At 44.8% G+C, this 20,465-nt stretch overlaps 1 protein-coding gene and 1 pseudogene across 1 annotated transcript; both read right to left on the reverse strand.

The window, feature by feature from the left end:
- Positions 1-300: 300 nt before the first annotated feature.
- On the reverse strand, positions 301-4,738 carry LOC123169691 (probable glucomannan 4-beta-mannosyltransferase 9). Its single transcript, XM_044587565.1, has 9 exons — positions 4,248-4,738; positions 4,028-4,126; positions 3,502-3,754; positions 2,866-2,976; positions 2,585-2,721; positions 2,334-2,447; positions 2,050-2,249; positions 1,741-1,935; positions 301-1,668 (listed from the first exon to the last, which is right to left on the reverse strand). Exons 1-9 carry the CDS (start codon positions 4,545-4,547, stop codon positions 1,509-1,511), a joined length of 1,569 nt encoding a protein of 522 aa, XP_044443500.1. The 5' UTR covers positions 4,548-4,738; the 3' UTR covers positions 301-1,508.
- A 6,217-nt stretch (positions 4,739-10,955) lies between these two features.
- Positions 10,956-12,408, reverse strand: LOC123171208 (probable glucomannan 4-beta-mannosyltransferase 9; annotated as a pseudogene).
- Positions 12,409-20,465: the final 8,057 nt, after the last annotated feature.

The following is a 20,465-nucleotide window of genomic DNA, read 5'->3' on the forward strand; positions in this document are numbered from 1 at the left end:
GCGGCTGGAGTTGTGTTTTGTCGACTCCTCTAGGGTTTTTGGATTTTCGGGGTATTTACAGAGCAAAGAGGCGGTGTGGGAGGCAGCCGAGGTGGGCACAACCCACCAGGGCGCGCCTGGGCCCCCAGGCACGCCCAGGTGGGTTGTACTCCCCTCGGAGCCCCCATGTGGTACTTCCTTGGCCCAACTTGTGTCTTCTGGTCCAGAAAAAATCTCCAAAAAGTTTCGTTGTGTTTGGACTCCGTTTGGTATTGATTTTCTGCGAAGTAAAAAAACAAGCAAAAAAACAGCACTGGGCACTATATCAATAGGTTGGTCCCAAAAAATGATATAAAGTTGCTATAAAATGATTGTAAAACATCCAAGAATGATAGTATAACAATATAGAACAATCAAAAAATATAGATACATTGGATACGTATCATTGCTACCACATCAACTAGGGTAGAATACACAAATGTCGTGTACACAGCGAAATTACAAATTAGTGATAGATTATATTCTAATGATAAAATAGGTGCATGCGGCTTATTCAAGTGCCTCACAAATCGCGCAAATGGTCGCCTATTACACGGCTCACAAACTCTGCATGGGGTAGGGCTACCTATTATTCGTAGTACATACGATGGTTTGCTTCAGTTGCTCTGTTTCGGTAGCAATTGCAGAAAACATGTTTGTGGTTGCAGCATCCATGGCGATGTGTGCTAGTTCTCATTTATTCATGATGAAGTGAAGATATCAAGCCCCATTTATAGAATGGTAGAGTATCTACTTGTACTCCAAGTCTATAGGTCACTTGTCTTACAAATTTGTACCACCACATGTACTTGCCCACAAGGCTCAGTAATATAATCCAAAAAAATTCATAATATTCATCTCATTATCAAACAGAAGGGAGTGCCAGCGAGTATACACGTGATGCTCACGCCCAGCACCGGTCCACCCCATGTGTGTGTGCTCGTCGGTGCTCCCTCCTATTATCCAGTGAACTCAACAAGAGATAGAGAAGCTAGTCTCCAACAAGCAATGCTTGTATGCTACTAACTCTGTTTGAAATACAATTGCCTTAAAGGAAATATTCCCAAATGCATTTATTTATTGAACTTAACATTCAGCAGGGGTAAAGGGTAAAAGATATAACTGAAGATGTGGGCCAAAGGTGAGGAAACACCGCGCACTTTACTTTCTTCCTTAACAATGGAAGGAGATACTTTTTCTTGCTTATCTGTCTAGAAAAATGGCGAACCTTGGAAAAAGATCATTTCTTTTTGCTACAGTGATGCAGATACTCTAGACAACTTGCTTGATCATCACCGATCTCATGCGTACGACACATTCCTAGCAGCTAAAACACACCCATATACCTATGTGATGTGTTGCTACTGCATTTTTGTCAAAGGACATTACACTCAAGAGAAGGCTTCTTGATCTTATCTTTCATATTGATTATATTATATAGCATGAAACTTGAAAGCATCGAAGACATGTTAAACTCAGAATGGATACCATCATTGTGTGACGAATGTCCCAACATAGCCCACACCGACGATGAAGAAAGCGATGGATTGCATAAGGAGAAAGATGAAGTAATGGTTATTCCCAAATGAAATGCTATAGCATCCGCAAATGAAGAGGTAGGCTGCAACACCAAGCTCCCAAAGATGTAACCTGATTTCATATAATAGTTTAGATAGGAGAATCAAGAAATGCACATGAATTAAGGAAATTATCATTGTGTACCTTTCTCCTATCCCTATCCTCAGCTTTTTCAAAGCTTTACTTGGCATTTTAGTCTTCACAGTGTCACCAAGCTTTTCTGTCACCACCCATTCATTCACCGTGTGTGCCTCCAATAGACCGATGAAGGTGGCCTTTGTTCTATGCAATGACATAACATTCTCAAATAGTGCCCAAAAGATAACTAAGTGAACAGACCTGCAACATTTGACGATTTCTCATGTTAATATGCATCTTTCATTGTCGAAAAGTTAGGAAGCATAGGTTCATCAACTTTTAAACAAATTTCATAGATGTTTAGATGATTGGCACCTTGGAGTCCCAACAACACTGAGAAGGGTGATAATAGCTGGAATATATACGCAACCCCACTTTGGTACCTCAACCTCGGGAACTAAGACCGTGGCCGGGATAACAAGGCAGTAGAACACAAAGGTCATAATGTGTGCGACAACCTTGCGCAGAAAGAAGAAGTTGTAGACCACATGGATTTTCTTCCAAAGTGTCACTTTCTGCATCAAGACATTATATAACTAGTTAGCAAGTAAATTCTGCATGTACTAACGTCCCCCAAAATATAACCTGGTGTAAGTGACCTTATTTTTAATGATCTCCATCACCATTTTCCTGAACAAATTTGCCGGCCCGCATGACCATCTATGTTGCTGGTACCGAAATGCTTTGAACGTACTAGGGAGCTCATTTTTTACCTGAAAACAACAATTACAAGTTCGACACATGGTTCGCTCTACATTTATTTGAACCTCCACAACAATTAACATATAAGTAAGCAGTAGAATGATGCTCTAATGTGGCATGATCTTATAGGTTAATGGTGCATATTTACCTTGAGATCACCAAGGTACACAAATTTCCATCCCTTGAGACTTGCTCGGACAGCCAGGTCCATGTCTTCAACTGTGGTTCGGTCCTTCCAGCCACCTGCCTCATTCAGAGCAGATATGCGCCACACACCAGCGGTTCCTATTCAACAAGTTATGTTATTAACTGGAAACAAGGGAAGAACACATATCTATCGCTACAGAAGAAATATAGACAGAATCATGAAAATGATAAAAAGGAAACACACAGAATGCTCCACAAGAGCAAAGTTGAGACCAAGTTTACCATTGAATCCAAAAAAGGCATAGGTCGAAGAGCCCACTTCTTGCTCCACCTTGAAGTGGTAGTCCAAGGACATCTCCTGCATTCTTGTCATCAAGCATTCATCTGCATTCACTGTTCGCACAGAAGCAGCGGCAGCAACAAGAGAAATGTCATCACAATGCAGAAGAAATTCAACCAAAAAAGTAGTAGTACCAAGTAAGTACTATCACGTATCACCAAACAACATCATATCATCAATATGCCATTGCTAAACTAGCCAATGATACTGATACATGTTTCCTTTTAAAGAAGTACCACTTATGTGTAAGTAATTCAGAAAATTATAGTTACAAGGCTAAAGGATTTTTCAGAACTACATAATAGTATATGTGCGAGCACTTTTACGGCCAAGCCAAACTTCCAACTATAAAATAAGTTTAACTCATAAGTGTTCCAACGGTGCATCTGACATTGAAAAATCCATGCTAATAGTTCTAAACTATTTGGAACATAACTAAGTACATACACACGATATACATTTTGTCAAGTAAGACGATTTCAGTTATTGCAATTTCGTCTCAGAGCTCGAGAGGCACAAATAACAATGTTTGCCGTGTTAGTGTGAACAGAACCAATTTATTAGCTTAGTGTACGTACCAAATTTCCAACGGGCCTGCACGAGGGCGATATCGGGGTTGTGGACGAGGAAGGGGACGGAGCGCGACAGGAAGTCGGGCTCCGGCTGGAAGTCGGCGTCGAAGATGGCCACCAAGTCGCAGTCTTTGACGTAGCCGTGCTTCATGGCTTCCTTGAGCGCGCCGGCCTTGTACCCGCGCCGGTTGTTCCGGGTCTCATACTTGATGTTCACGCCCTTCCTCGCCCAGCGCTGGCACTCCACCTGCACCAACTCCTGCACACTCACAAACCATCGTTTTTTCATCTCTCACGTTTGACGGTTTGATTACTGTCAATGCATGCTGGGTGCATCAACAACGCGTGCGAGCTTGTGAAGTTGATGTCAACTTCATACTACAGTATTACTCACGTACGGCATGTGTACTACTACTCCCTCTGTTCACGGCCATGTGGAGTGCTACATATATGCACATTCTACTTGCTCTTTGACCTCGATCTAGCTCCAGACTGCCTATGACAAAAGGTGATCGTTCCCCAATTAATTTACCTTGACGACAGGGTCTGTGGAGTCGTCGAGCACCTGGACGATGATCCGATCGGATGGCCAGGAGAGCCCGCACGCCGCCCCGATCGACAGCTGGTACACCTGCAGATCAATGAGGATACGCAAGCTCAGTCTGTCAGAGAACAGCGAAGCAGACTACGTAGTAGTCAGCCAAGGATGCACTGAATATGGAATGCACCGTCGTGCGGATGCACAGTGCTACCTCGCGCTCGTTGTACATGGGAATCTGCACAAGGACCATGGGGTAGGCGGCGCTGCCGAGCTCGGGGTCGTCGCCGTCGCGCATGGGCTCCCACCGGTACTGCAGCTCGGGGCGGCGGCCGAGCAGCCGCAGCGCGAGGACGACCACCGCCATGTACACCTTCTCCGCCAACAGCATCGCGGACATGGCGACGCAGAGCAGCACGGACGCGCGCAGCAGCGGCACGATCACCGGGCCACGGACCTGCTGCCACGCCCCAGAGAACGTTATCCGGGTACCCGGCAGCAGCGCCGCAGCCATCTCGGCACACAATCGCGCGCTTTGCTTTTCTGCGTACGCTCTGCCTCGATCTTACAGAGAAATTGCAGAGCGAAGTGAAGCTTGAATAGTTAATGGCGGGTGCTCGTGCGTTGAGCTCGGAACAATGCGGGTGCCAGTGTTCGGTGGTGGGAGATCGGCGGGGATGCAGATCCTCTGCCTGTACTAACCGCGCTCGAGGGATTTTAACGGCGGGACATGTTGGTACCATAAAAAAAATTGAGAAAGACCAGATCTATTATAAAAATTCACCGAAATTACAAAACACCTCAAACATAATAAAAATTACATCGAGGTTCATGGACCACCGAACGACCACCGCCGCCGCCGGAACGAGCCGCCGAAGCGTCGCTGTCGCCGCTCCCATACCGGAGCCGGCCTGACCTTGTCGATGATAGCCGGGAAGTCTTCGTACACGTGCCCGGTGCCCCTAAGGACCAAGCGCCCTGGAGCCACAGTCGTCGCTGTTGAATCCTTGAATCGATCTGAAGAACCTAGGACCAAATATCACTGTTGCTTACGCACGACAAGAAACTCTAACCTCGCCGTCCCGAGGAGCTGGCATGAATCTACGCCGGAGCTCTGTCTAATCCGTCCCGACGGACGAACTTGAGAAGGATCGGAGCCCGGAAGACTGACAGGAAAAAGAAGCGCCACCATCCTCCAAATGTCACCCATGCGAGGATTAAAACCCTACCTATCTACTAGCCGGATCCACCAGAAATCCCCTCCCTGCCACCGGCCACCGGAGCGACGGACCGAGGAGAGGCAAATCCACGGGCTTGCCGATGAAGATCGAGGGGAGGAAAGTTTTCCCTAATTGCCTTGCAAGAAGTTGATACCACAATTGAGGCTAGGGTGACAAATTGGTACAGTGGCGTCTGTCAGATTCGAACCCGAACGCTTGTGGCACGCGCGTGTAGGCCTAGCCAGCGCGCCACCTTTTGTTACTTGCTTATTATTACATTGGGTTTCTTATTTTTTTATATGTTTCCGAACCAATCAAATCTCAAACGAAAAATAGTCTGGTGAGTTTTCTATTTTTCAGAAAATTAGGGATTATTAGCTAACCGCAGGAGAAACACGCCGATTGTTTTTTCAACTAATTATATGCCCAACTAGCGGTTTTAGAAATTGGTTATGTTTTTGCTCAATTATATGCCCAACTACCGGTTTTCATTTTTGTTTTCCTCCAAGTCAATGTTTATTTTACATGGATTTAAAAACAAAAAAAAGGTATCTTGAAATGCATCTGTTCAACTTGCATTCAAAAAATTCAATGCATTTCTTGAAATGCAAGAATGTTTTTACCCAATAATTTTTAAATGCACGTCAAACATTTTTTGAAATACACATTGTCAATTTTTTGAATGCATGATGAATATTTTAAAAAAATACATTTACAATATTTTTAAAAATTGCCCGAGGAGAGTCTTCTTTTTTAACAGAGTATCAAAGTCGCTCACATACACGAGCATACACACCTTATGAACGGAGTCAGCGTAGCATCTTGAGATTTTACGAAGTCACCTTTAGGCGTCTCGCAGTCGACATGATAGGAACGTATTCTCCCATTAAACGAACATCACCGGAAGTCTGAAATAAATCTAGAAATAATACGAACATCAATGTCAAGTTCAGAATTTGAACTCTCGTGAAGAGGGGATGCCATTCAACCACGGGTTGATTCGCTGCCTGAGAAGAGTCGCTGCTCCAACGGTTTCACGCACTACAGTACACGGAACAGAGCATCGCCGAAAGCACTATTTACTGGAATTCCACTGCACGGACAAGCCACAACTTTGGACGGATGTACATACATGACATTCCATACCCGTGGTACACGACGTCCGGGGACCGGGGTACACACCTCACACGGGACTAAAACAGAAACAAACAAGGCCAGGTACACAGCCACTGCGTGGCGAACGGGTTGATGTGGCCATGTGGGGGAACAAAATGCACGTACCAAGTTTCTAGGCGACGACTCCCCGAGGGTCTCGTACGCTGGCGCAGGTCAGTCAAGCATGGCCGGTCCAGCTACGATCGCCATGAGTTGACTTGGACAGTTCGAAGTCATGTACGTGGAAATCAGGAGCGAGAACTGACCCACTACGAACTTGCAGCTCGCCAAACTTTTTGGAACCCTGTATGTGTATATAGGCCGCATCTGCATGGTACACATGCATGCAAAAGGAGTGGAGTATATGCACCAACTATTATACTAACATATCTTTTTCCTCTCGTCTCTGGCGCCTCAAACCCTAGCCGCCGCCAAGAGAGGCCAATCTTCCAGCGCCGTCATTCCGCGGCTCCCCTCCGCCGGCGACCTCGGTGAGGGGGGTCGTCGGGTCAACACGTGTTGACCGTTTTTGTCCCTTGTAGTCTAGGTTTTTAGATTGTTTATCGTCTTAACTTCGGCGGTGACGATGACGGCGCACGATGACGGCACTGAATAAAGATTCTTCGGATCCTTCCCTAACGTGGCCATCTGTCCTATGGTTGGGGATGAATTTGGAAACCAGACTGTTCAAGCAAGGATGGCGTGGCGGCGGCGGCATCCTCGTGGTGGACCTGTGTCCTCGGACTCCGCCGTTGCGACGGTGTTTGCTCCAGCGTCGGCGCGGAGCTTGGGAGGTAGTCCAGGAGCGGATGCAAATTGTGGTCTGCATCGACGACATCTGAAAGACGGAACGTATGCTGGGTTCGTGGATCGTGGATGGCAGGTATGGTTTCCTCCTTTGGCGTCTTAGTTGTGGTGGGGTGCCAGATCTGGAGTTCGATGGCGTGTCCGGGGTGTTGCCCCAATCTGATTTGTTCAACGGCAAGGGTTTCACTTTTGGTGGGCCACCTTGTATGTCCGCAAAGCTACATATCAACGATGGAGCCACGTCGAGCCCGGGTGAGGAGGTGATCCATCATTCTTTTCTTCAATGGCTGCTATGGTGGTGCCGGAGGCAGGTGACGAACGTTGGTGTCAAGCTCAGAGATGTTCTGCTATCTTTTCAGTTTTGTTATGTCGGTCATTACGTGACTTGTACTATGATGTTTATGATATGAATGAGACATGTATTACCATGCAAAAAAATAAAATATGCACCAACTGCTTTTGTAGCTACCTTAATACATTTACAATTCTTAAATGCGCATTAAAGATTTTCCAAAAAAAAATTGAACAACTGGTGGCAATCCTGCGTCCGGGAGCCGAGATCTGTTATGGCTGTTGGGGAATGTAGCATGCAATTTCAAAAAATTTCCTATGATCACGCAAGATCTATCTAGGAGATGCATAGCAACGAGACAGAGAGAGTGTGTCCACGTACCCTCGTAGACCGAAAGCGGAAGCGTTATGTTAACGCGGTTGATGTAGTCGAACGTCTTCACGATCCAACCGATCCAAGTACCGAACGTATGGCACCTTCGTGTTCAGCACACGTTCAGCTCGATGATGTCCCTCGAACTCTTGATCCACTAGAGGGTCGGCGGAGATTTCCGTCAGCATGACGGCGTGGCGACGGTGTTGGTGATGTGATCCGCGCAGGGCTTCGCCTAAGAACTACGACGCTATGACCGGAGGAGTAAACTGTGGAGGGGGGCACCGCACACGGCTAAGAATTAACTGTTGTGCCTTTGGGGTGCCCCCTGCCCACGTATATAAAGGAGGGGGGAGGAGGAGGCCGGCCCGAGGGGGGCGCGCCAAGAGGGGGGAGTCCTACTAGGACTCCGTTCCTAGTAGGATTCCCCCCTTTCCTTCCAACGGAGAGGGGGAAAGGGGAAAGGAGGGAGAAGCAGAAGGAAAGAGGGGGGCCGCACCCCCTCCCCTTGTCCAATTCGGATTGGGCAAGGGGGGGGGGGGCGCCACCTCCCGTGGCCTGCCTCCTCTCCTCCACTATGGCCCATTAGGCCCATTAACTTTCCCGAGGGGTTCCGATAGCCTCCCGGTACTCCGATAAATCCCCGAACCTCTTCGGAACCATTCCGGTGTCTGTATATAACCTTCCAATATATGAATCTTTACCTCTCGACCATTTCGAGACTCCTCGTCATGTCCGTGATCTCATCCGGGACTCCGAACAAACTTCGGTCACCAAAACACATAACTCATAATACAAATCGTCATTGAACGTTAAGCGCACGGACCCTACGGGCTCGAGAACTATGTAGAAATGACCGAGACACATCTCCGGTCAATAACCAATAGCGGAACCTGAATGCCCATACTAGTTCCTACATATTCTATGAAGATCTTTATCGATCAAACCGCATAACAACATACGTTATTCCCTTTGTCATCGGTATGTTACTTGCCCGAGATTCGATCGTCGGTATCATCATACCTAGTTCAATCTCGTTACCAACAAGTCTCTTTACTCGTTCCGTAATGCATCATCCCGCAACTAACTCATTAGTCACATTGCTTGCAAGGCTTATAGTGATGTGCGTTACCGAGAGGGCCCAGAGATACCTCTCCGATACACGGAGTGACAAATCCTAATCTTGATCTATGCCAACTCAACAAACACCTTCGAAGACACCTGTAGAGCATCTTTATAATCATCCAGTTATGTTGTGACGTTTGATAGCACACAAAGTGCTCCTCCGGTATTCGGGAGTTGCATAATCTCATAGTCAGAGGAATATGTATAAGTCATGAAGAAAGCAATAGCAATAAAACTAAACGATCATAATGCTAAGCTAACGGATGGGTCTTGTCCATACATCATTCTCTAATGATGTGATCTCGTTCATCAAATGACAACACATGTCTATGGTCAGGAAACTTAATCATCTTTGATTAACGAGCTAGTCAAGTAGAGGCATACTAGGGACACTCTATTTTGTCTATGTATTCACACATGTACTAAGTTTCCGGTTATTACAATTCTAGCATGAATAATAAACATTTATCATGATATAAGGAAATATAAATAACAACTTTATTATTGCCTCTAGGGCATATTTCCTTCAATGGCTAGGGCGGAAGTGCAAACGGAGTTGGGGGCAGAGTTGTAGCGAGATGTGCAGATTATATGTCGCAGGCTCAAGTTCGAGATAGTTCTGCTTGCGGAATTCGCGGAGGCGAACGACGAGGAGAGAAGTAGGATGCCAATGCCATGGGAGTAGAAACCGGAAGAAATCCTTAGATGGGCGATGATGGAGGCCAAGGCGCAGGACCCAGAGCAGCAGCGCAGATGGGGATGCATCATGGGGTAATTTACCCTTCCCCCAACCTCACCTCTGAGGGCCTCGAACCTCACGGAGATCCTAAATCCGTCATGCTCGATGTTTTTCTCCCTTAGGGTCTTGATAATGTTGCCTGCGGGGCCCTGAGAGACACGAGAGGCTCATGCATACAAGCTACAGTGGATCTCGTGCCCATGGATCCACGTCGGCAGGACGATGCGAGGGGAGGGAGGGGACAAAGCGAGCTACGCCGATGACTAGGGTTTCCCCTCCATCGCTCGTGGGAGGGGCACATGAGGGGAGGGGAGAGGAGAGGAGAAAGGACGAACGATGTTTACACATCAAAGATTACAATTTAGTGATAGATTAGAATTGTAATAATAAAATATGTACATGTACTCCAACTCTCCAAGTCTATAGGCTATTTGTCCTTCAAATTTGTACCACTAAATGTAGACGTCCACAAGGCTCAGTAATATAATCCAATAAATTTCACAATGTTCATCTCATTATCAAAACAAAAGGGTGTGTCAGCGAGCACACACACACACACACGTGATGCTCACACCCCAGCACTAGTTCACCAAACTTATGTGTGTGCTCGTCGGCGCTCCCTCCCAGTGTCTGGTGATCTCGACATGAGACAGAGCAGCTGGTCTCTAGCAAGCACGGCTTGTGTGCTACTAGCTCTGTTTGAAAAACAATTGCCTCAAATGAAATATTTCCAAATGCATTTGTCTATTGAACTTAACATTGACAAAGGGGTTGGGTAAAATAGATAAGTGAATGTGTGAGCCGCAGGTATGAAGGCACTAGCAGGCACTTCACTTTCTTCCTTAACAATGAAAAGAGGATGTTTTTCTTGCTTGTCTGTTTAGACAAATGGTGAACCTTAGAAAAAAAATCATAATGTATCTTTTTGCTACACTGACATAGAGACTCTAAAAGGCCTGCTTGATCACCGCCGATCTCATGCTCGTCGCAGTCTCACGGCAACAATCTTAGCAGCTAAAACACACCCATATACCTATGTATTGTGTTGCAGTGCTCTTACAACACTGCATTTTTCAGAGAACATTACACTCATGAGAAGGCTTCTTGATTTTATCTTTTCTATGGAATTTTTTTTCGGGAACCATGTTCTATGGATTATAGACCATGAAGCTTGAAAGCATCGAATACATGGTGAAATCAGAACGGATACCATCATTGTGCAACAAATGTCCCAACATAGCCCACGCCGACGATGAAGAAAGCGATGGATTGCATGAAGAGAAAGATAAAATAATGGTTCTTCCCAAATGAAATGTCATAGCATCCACAGAGGAAGAGGTAAGCTGCAACACCAAGCTCCCAAAGATGCAACCTGATTCCATATTATAGTCTAGATAGGGGAATCAAGAAATGAACATGAATTAAGGACATTATCATTGTGTACCTTTCTCCTATCCTCGTCCTCAAATTCTTCAAAGCTTTACTTTGCATTTTAGTATTTAGAGTGTCACCAAGCTTTTCTGTTACCACCCATTCATTCACTGTGCCCACCTACAATAGACCGATGAAGGTTGCCTTTGCTCTATGTAATGACATGACATTCTCAAATAGCACCCAAAAGACAACTAAGTGAATAGACCTGCACCATTTGATGATTTCACATATTAATACGTATGTGTCGCTATCCCAGAAGTGAGGAGGTGTATCAAATTTGAAACAGATTGCATAGATATTTAGATGATTGGCACCTTGGAGTCCCAACATCATTGAGAAGGGTGATAATAGTTGGAATATAGACACAACCCCACTTTGGTACCTCAACCTCGGGAACTAATATAGTGGCCGGGATAACAAGGCAGTAGAACACAAAGGTCACAATATGCGCTACAACCTTGCGCACCAAGAAGAAGTTGTAGACGACATGGATTTTCTTCCAAAGCGTCACTTTCTGCATCAAGATCGTATATAGTTGGTTAGCAAGTAAAGTGTGTATGTACTAATCCCCCCCCCACACACACAAATATACGGGTACAAATGACCTTATTTCTGACGTCTCCATCACCATTTTCCTGAACAGATTTGAGGGCCCGCACGATCATCTGTGTTGCCGGTACCGAAATGTTTTGAACGTACTTGGCAGCTCATTTTTTACCTGGAGACAACAATTGTAAGTTCTAGCATATGGTTCCTTCTACATTTGTTTGGACCTTCATGAAAATTAATATATACAGTAAGCAGTAGAATGATGCTCTAATGTTTAATGGTGCATATTTACCTTTAGATCACCAAGGTATACAAACTACCATCCCTTGAGGCTTGCTCGGACTGCCAGCTCCATGTCTTCGACCGTGGTTCGGTCCTTCCAGCCACCTGCCTCATTCAGAGCAGATATGCACCAAACACCACCAGTTCCTGTTCAACAAGTTCAATTGTTAACTGGAAACAAGACAAGGAATATAGATATGTCACTACAGACAAAACCATGGAAATGATAAAAAGGAAACATGGAGAATGCCCCACAACAAGAGTATGAGGCAAGTTTACCATGGAATCCAAAGAAGGCATAGGTCAAGGAGCCCACTTCTTGCTCCACCTTAAAGTGATAGTCCAGGGACATCTCCTGCATCCTTGTCAACAAGCATTCATCTGCATTTATTGTTCCCATAGAAGCAGCGGCAACAACAAGAGAAATGTCATCACAATGCATGTGAAATTCGACCAAACAAGTAGTAGTACCAAGTAAGTACTATATCATGTATCACCAATGTTGGTGGTCCTTGTGTTGTATAATAGGATAGCTAGGTGTCTTATGTGTAAAAAATGCAACCCTATAAATACTCTGTACTTAGGAATGGATGAGCAATTTTCTCTCCCCGAACAGAACTTCCAGAGTTTTCCCCTTTTCTCTGCACCCCCACATCTGAACCCTAGTCCTGGAGGAGATCCTGATTGTGTTATTCAAGATGGTATCGAAGCAGATCGGGGTGGCCAGTCCAAGCCCCATCCAGAGGTGATCTCAAAGCAGTGGGATGGGGTGCAACATTCCGGCCAGAGATTTGGTCGGAGGCAGCAATGGTGGAGCAACTCAAGCACAAGGAGGTGGCTAGGTAGAGCGAGGGTGTGCGGCGTCGGTCAGGAAGGAGAGCCTCACCAGCAAATCAGTTCCCCTTCATTGCTGGAGCTAACCATGTTAGGTGTTTGTGTTCTGAGTCAGAAGAGTTGAGTTGTGGGTTTGTGGAGAAGGAGGAGGTTAGAGAGAGAGTGAGCTTGAGAAGCTGCAACAGTGAATCACAGGGGAATGCGTGTGTGCTGAGTGTGAACGAATTGAAGGTATGGCAGGCAATAATAATGCTCCAGCAGCTGTCACTGCAGGGGAGCTAGCTGTTGTCTTGCAGGCAATGGATGAGAAGTATCTTGTGTTGTTTGATGCTATTAGCAAGCAAGGGACCTCAAGATCATAAGGGGAGACCAAAGAGGAAGTACATCCTTTGCAAACCCCCCTTGTAAAATTAGAAGGAGCCGAGAACTATGCGAGCTGGGCAGAGCATGCAGAGACAATTTTGGTTTCTAGGAGGCTTGAAGGTTACATTATAAGCATAGTGGAGAAGCCTCTAGAAGAGAGTTCTAAAGATGGTAAGAAGTGGAAGATGATGAATGCACTAGTGAGGGCCTGGCTACTGAGTCCAATATCACCTCAAATTGCCAAGCAAGTTGAAAGGATTAAAGAAGCATCTGAAATCTGGAGGTTATTGAAAGGGACATTCTCAGGAATAGGAAATAAAATGCTTGCTTGCAAGATTCAGAAGGAGTTACAAGACCAGAGCCAAGGCGAGAAGACAGTGGTCGACTAACTTTCTGAGCTGAAATGGCTTTGGAGCGATTTGGACTATTACGATCCAATTGAAATGGAGTGTGGCAAATGCATTGAAAAATTCAATAAATGGACGGAAAGGAGGGGTGTTAGGGAATTTCTGAATGAACTTAATCCTAAGTTTGAGAATAGGAGGGCCGCACTTTATGGGAGTGGCAAGCTTCCTACTTTGGAGCAAGCAATCTCTGCGATCATGAGTGAGGAAACACGTTTGAAACTGGAGGTTGGAGGACCATCTATACAGGGCATAGCACAGAGGCTTTCATCACTTCTTGTCATAGAAAATGCAAATTATAAGCGGTCTGGGTTGAACTATTCTGATCGGAATTACTTTGAGTGTGGCCAACCAGGACATGTAACAACATCTTGCCTTGGATTATTTGGGGGAGGACGTGGAAGAGGTTAGGATTGGCACGGAAGAGGTCGGTCGGGGGCTTGATGGACGTGGTACTAGTCGTGGACGTGGTATGCGACCAGCAGGCAGGGCAAATGCCTCCGCTATGGCAGAGGTGCACTCGCAAAATGTGAGTGTGGAAATGAGCGCGGATGATTGGGAGAAGTGGCAGCAATTCAAAGGGTTAAGTTTAATGAAGGTAATATGCCCTAGAGGCAATAATAAAGTTGTTATTTTATATTTCCTTATATCATGATAAATTTTTATTATTCATGCTAGAATTGTATTAACCGGAAACTTGATACATGCACTACAAAAAAAACACTTCCGTGATGATACGTGTTTGTCACAGTAGGTCGCGTTTTTTGTCATGCATGTACATCCATGACAAATTTATGACAGAATCAAGATAGTCATACCTGTGCTGTCGTAGAAGTGTTCCATGACATTACCAAAATTATCATCACGGAAGTGTCCACTTCCATGACGATAAATCGCGCGTCACAGAAGTGCTTTCGTCAAGGGTGACCGACACGTGGCATCCACCGTAACGGAACGCCGTTAAGCTATCGGGTCGGGTTTTGGATCCGATAACCCGTTAACAGCCCCGACCAATGGGGATTTTCCACGTGTAAAATCATCATTGGTTGGAGGAAACACGTGTCGGCTCATCGTTGGGACATATGTCATCCACTCATCGGACAGAAGGCGCCTATGATACGTCGACATGTGGCACGGCCCAACAGAGGCCCATTCCTGTGAAAAGGCTGACCCGTTTGACTTGGTCAAAAGGTGGCGGGCCGGCCCATGGAAAGCCTATTAACGGCATGTTCGCATATAGCCCATTTACAGCCCGCTAACCCAAGGCCCGTTATGCCCTATCCGAATTAGGCCCAGTAGCGTCATCTGGGCCATCCAATATGATTCCAGCCCGTTTTCACTTCTGGCCCATGTATGGCCCATGACGTCTTTCGGCCCATATGAGGCCCTATGTAACTCTTGGCCTATTAACGGCCCGTGGTGAACTGGCCCGTAATGAATAGTGTATCACTTTACACCCATTAACGGCCCGTGGTGAAACTGGCCCGTAATGAACAATGTATCACTTTATACCCATTAACGGCCAGTTATTCCGTTGGGCCGTTTCCAGCCCATGTTATCTTTCGGCCTTCTCAGAGCCCATTTATTCTTGGGCTCATTTCCAGCATTCGTTTACTCACGGCCCGTTACTGTAATTTTCTGCTTGTGGGCCAAATTCAGCCCGTGGTTACAGTCGGCCCGTTTGTGGTCCGTTAATACGTTGGGCCGTTTTCATAACGTCATCAATACGGCCTATTAACGATGGCCCGTTATGGTCGGCCCATGAACGGACGATTCCAACTCTAGCCCGTTTACGGCCATAATGCGGTCTGTTTCGCCCATGTTTGGCCAATCGATCGTACGACCCGTATAAGGCCCATTGATGATACGGCCCACAGAAGGCCCATTGTTTCTACGGCCCATAGAAGGCCCATTGTTTCTACGGCCCGTAGAAGGCCCACTGTTTCTACGACCAGTAGGAGGCCCAGTGTCACTACAGTAAATATTAGCCCATGGTTATTGTGGCCTAGTTTTAAAAAATAGGTTATTGCAGCCACTAGCTAACCGCAGAAAAAGAACTGCAATGACTACAAGAAAACAAATAAACAATACAACAAGGAAATAAATAAGCAAGCAACTGACGCTAGGCTATCACGGCTATTACACATATTACATCCACTGGGCATCAAAGTTCGCCACCAGTGAAAATATAGGGAACAAAGCAGCATATCATATACACTGGTTGTCAAAGTTGGCGACCAGCGCAAATAAACGCCGCAGCAAAACAAATCCAGAACTGAAACCACTTCAGAAGATCTCAAGAAACAATATCCTGGGTACCCATAATGTTGGCAAGATGCTTAGCAAGCTTATTAACTTTCTCTTGTTTGGCGCTTAAATCCTCCAGCGCTTGCTGTTGCACCAGAAAATATGCATCTGAATTCTGTAGGGACTTCCTCAGTCCTTCAGCTTCCTGTCGCAGCACATCCGATCGATGTCTTTCAACTTGAAGTTGAGACTCAAGAAGACGAACTGATTCAGGCAGCGAGTTCAAAGAGCTTGTGCCAGCAGTAGTGGCCAGTAACTCAAACACTACACCAAGACAGGACTTTTGGGTTCCCTCACTGTCGTCAAGATAGTTTTTATCAGCTTTCTTGGAGACCAACAGGGATGTCTCACTATCTTGAACCTTATCTTCATTACTTCCTTTACCATTGGATAACGCAGTACTGTTCTCCAATATTTTGTCCGCATTCTAAAAGAGAAACAAGCAGACACATCACATGTTTACCATGTTGTATATGAAACTCATTTTGGTAAATGAGTTCAGTAGTAAAGTGGATAGGATAACAGCATGAAACAAACATATATCTATGTACCATGGTCACTTTATGGTCTATATCATTCTAGTTTTTGTTGCCAAATCAAGATAGAGACACAGTTCAAATAATATTTGTTCAAGACAAAGTAGAATAGACAGAATATAAGTGTGGGTAACTATAGAGCAATAACAACACTTGTAATGTGCATGACATGAGAACATAACTGTTTATTCAATTGAAACTGAAATCAACATAGAGCAGGTTACAACAGCAAACCAGTTAAAGAAACAGGTTTAAAACATACCTGTTGCGCCATTGGAGTTTCAATTCCATCCTTCAAATTTGAAAATAGTTGGTATGAGTAAATACAGTAATGCAAGAGCAAAGGAGTATGAACCATAGCTACAGAACCTGACCTGAGAACAAATCTTCTTCTCCTTTAAGCGTTGAGTTGGGATTCGGAGTGGTGGTCCTCGTGCTTTGGGCACTGCAGTTCCCTTACTAACTGCTCGTGTTTGGGTGCTTTGCGGTGGAGACGGTGCTGTGTCAACTGGAATTGGGTTACTATCTGCCAGGGTTGGGGTTAGAAGGGGTGTAGCTGGTTCTCTGTCCAACTGGGTAGGGGTACAATCTCCGAGAGTCTGGGTTATGTGTGGTGGATCTGGTCCTTGGGCAAGTACAACCGTGGTTCTATCTGCATCAACTAGTAGCACTATCTTTTCTGAAGACCGTGTTGTTACTCCCTTAGATACTTCCAACACGCTCTCCAATTCAAATGGCTGATAAACAAGAAAAGTAATTGAAAGTATAGACATTGTATGATAGACAGGTGCAATGGATAGTGGGGAATAAAAGAGGGCATGAAATAATTCATATTTATGTTGTCTAACCAAACAGGATAGCATGACACAATTTCACATATATGATGGCTAACTAAACAGGATAGCATGACACAATTTCACATTATGATGGCTAACTAAAAAAGATGGAAAGACATAGTTCAAAATATGAGACTATGTAAACAGGATGATATGACATAACTATATAATGTGTTTATTAAATAGGTTGGCATGCCATAATTCACATACATTCACGGATAGAATGCCATAATTCAAAATATGATGACTGTAAACACTAAACAGGATGAGATGATATAACTATATGATGTCTTTATTAAATGGGCTGCCATGCCATAATTCAGATAGGTGATGTGTATGTACTATGTAAACATGATGGCATGATATAATTCAAATATATGATTTATATAGTAAGCAAGTAAGCAGATGGCAATCCATATATGATGTAAAAACTAAGCAATGCAAGACAACATGCATGACATGGGTAATATAACCCTGCCAAGTTTGAGCATAGACCTCAGGGGGGAAATAGGACTGGTCATCAGTCTCTGAATCCTCCTCTGAGGATCTCTCTGTAACCAGCAAGATGTCTGCTTCAGCAGGTAGCATTGTCTGCTCTGAATACCTTGTTTTCACTCCAGATACTTCCATCACCGCTTCAAATGGCTGATGCACAGGAAGAGTAGTTGAATATACAAACGTTGTCAACAAATGGAACACGTAATACAAAAAAATGATAGCATGATATAATTCACATACATGATGATTGGCTAAACAGCATGGCAGTGCATAATTCACATATATAATGCCTTTGCAACAAGATAGCATTGTATAATTCACATATATAATGTCTTGCAACAAGATGGCAATGCATAATTCACATATATGGTAATTAGACACTGAAAAGGTGGCATTCACACAAAGCATGTCTAAACTAATCAAATGACATAGCAATGCGAGACACCATACACACGATATGAGCAACATAACCCTGCCAAGTTAGAGCATACACCTCGGGGGGGGGGGGGATAAGACTGGTCATCTGTCTCTGAATCCTCCTCTGAGGAGCTATCCGTAACCAGCGAGATATGCGCTTCGTCAGATAGCATAGTCTGCTCTGAAGACCTTGTTTTCACTCCAGAATTTGCCATCACCGTGTCAAATGGCTGATGCACACGAAGAGCAGTTGAATGTACTAACATTGTTGACAAATGTAATATGTAACGAAAAAAAGGATGGCCTGATATAATTTACATATAAGATGACTGGCTAAGCAGGATGGCATTGCAAAATTCACATATATGATGCCTGGCTAAACAAGATGGCGTTGCATAATTCACATAAACGATGAATAAACTAAACAGATGGCATTCGCACAAAGGATGTCTAAACTAAGCAGATGACATATTTGATGTATAAAGTAAGCAATGCAAGACACCATATGCATGATATAACCAACATCAGCATGCCAAGTTAGAGCGAAGACCTCAGGGGGGTAAATAGGAGTTATCTTCTCCTTCTGAATCCCCCTCAGAACAGATATCTTCCTCTCGCTTACAATCCGAAATGCGTGGAGGGGGGGCTGCCTTTGCGCCTACCATGGAGCGACGTCTGCATGAAATTTTATTGCCACGCAAGGCTCGTCTCTTTTGCTCTACATGTTCAGTTCCATTGTTTACAATAACTGTCATGCATAGGAATAAAACATAGTGAGATTATGTAAGGAGTGCATGCAGAAATCCAGAGTGATGGTAGCAACCTGTGGATAGACCCAAAACCAATAATAGCAAGCGGATAATGGCTTTAGTTAAAAAATACAGATAATGGCTTCTTTACTGTTTGTTTCCCACCCAACATGAAACTCATAGTAGACACCGGAGATTAACCAGATAGTAGATAGATACTATTGATAGAGGCCCCGATATGTACCCCACAACCATTTAAAAACTCAAGTTTGACCATTAGTTTGGAGCTGACTCAGAGTCTAATCGGTACAGGACGATAAAGTAGCATGTAATATTAAGCGATGCATAACGTAAGCAGACACGAAAGAGTGCGACCTCTCTTGCGGACCCATGTAGTCCTCGAGGTCATCTGCTCGGTTGATGATGGTAATGCAGTTTTCATGGCTGCCAGCGGAGGGGAAGAAGATCTGAGGCGGCGAAAGACAGTCTGGAGGCCAGATCCCTGCTGTGTTGGACCCTTCTGTCGTTGGAGCAGCTGAGCTGGGGTGGACGACGGCGCAGCAGGAGCGGGACAAACCACGCAAGGTTTGCTTTGCCAACTATCTGTAAGATAAGTAATTCTGTAAGGGCTCGTTTGAATTGGAGGATTCCAACAATGCAGGGATAGGAAATAGACAGGAATAGGATAGGAATGCACGTGCAAAACAGAGAATTTAAAAACACAGGATTTCTGCCAATCTGGGTGTTTGATTCACAACAATTGGAAGATCACAGGATGCAAAGAAGCATGGTGAGATTAAGTCAAACCACAAGAAAATGTACGGTTATAATGCTATTTACTACTATCTCTTAGTCTTGTGCTTCATGAATAGGAATTTGAAAAGGAGGACAAGTGAAAATTAAAATTCCTACGTTTTTTCTTTCAAGGAGACACTAAAGGAACAAATCCGTGTGCTCAGTGGACAATATATATAACATGTAGAGTAAAAAAGAGATGCAACAAGTGTACAACCTCTTTGGCGAAGCCATGTCGATCTCAGCGTGATTGGGTTGGCCGGTGAGGATGCTCCGGCTGACTTTGCTGTCGGAGGAGGGGAAGAAGATCTTAGGCGTCTGGAGATGGAGCCCGAGGTGCTGCTCCTCTGTGATGGAGGGTTTCGTCGTTGGAGCAGCTCCGGTGAGTTGTACGACGCCGAGGCTGAAGCAGGACAAGAGAGACAACAAACAACGTTAACCCGAGTGGAATTCTAATAGCATCTCCAATACATGACGTAAAATACATAACCACAAAGTGCTAGATGTAAAATACATCAGCCGCTCATCTCTGAACTTAACTGTCAAAACTGAACTTAACTGTCGAAACTAAACTTAACTGTCGAAATTGAACTTAACTGTTGAAACTGAATTTTGCTGTCGAAACTGAATTTTGCTGTCGAAACTGAACGCACTAGCAAGGTGAGGCTACACGTCGGTCGACTGACTTTTTCATCTGTAGTCAGTCAATTTTGCAGCC

This window comes from Triticum aestivum, chromosome 7D, assembly GCF_018294505.1.
Source record: "Triticum aestivum cultivar Chinese Spring chromosome 7D, IWGSC CS RefSeq v2.1, whole genome shotgun sequence".
NCBI classification, from domain to species: domain Eukaryota; kingdom Viridiplantae; phylum Streptophyta; class Magnoliopsida; order Poales; family Poaceae; genus Triticum; species Triticum aestivum.

What these genes read in the sequence shown, in the direction of transcription:
- LOC123169691 (XM_044587565.1), bottom strand. Translation starts at nt 4,547, where the DNA reads ATGGCTGCGGCGCTGCTGCCGGGTACCCGGATAACGTTCTCTGGGGCG. An exon ending in AGTGTTGTTGGGACTCCAAG is followed by an intron (nt 1,936 to 2,049) that starts GTGCCAATCATC and finishes CAAATGTTGCAG; the next exon opens with GTCTGTTCACTTAGTTATCT. An exon ending in AGGATAGGGATAGGAGAAAG is followed by an intron (nt 1,669 to 1,740) that starts GTACACAATGAT and finishes ATATGAAATCAG; the next exon opens with GTTACATCTTTGGGAGCTTG.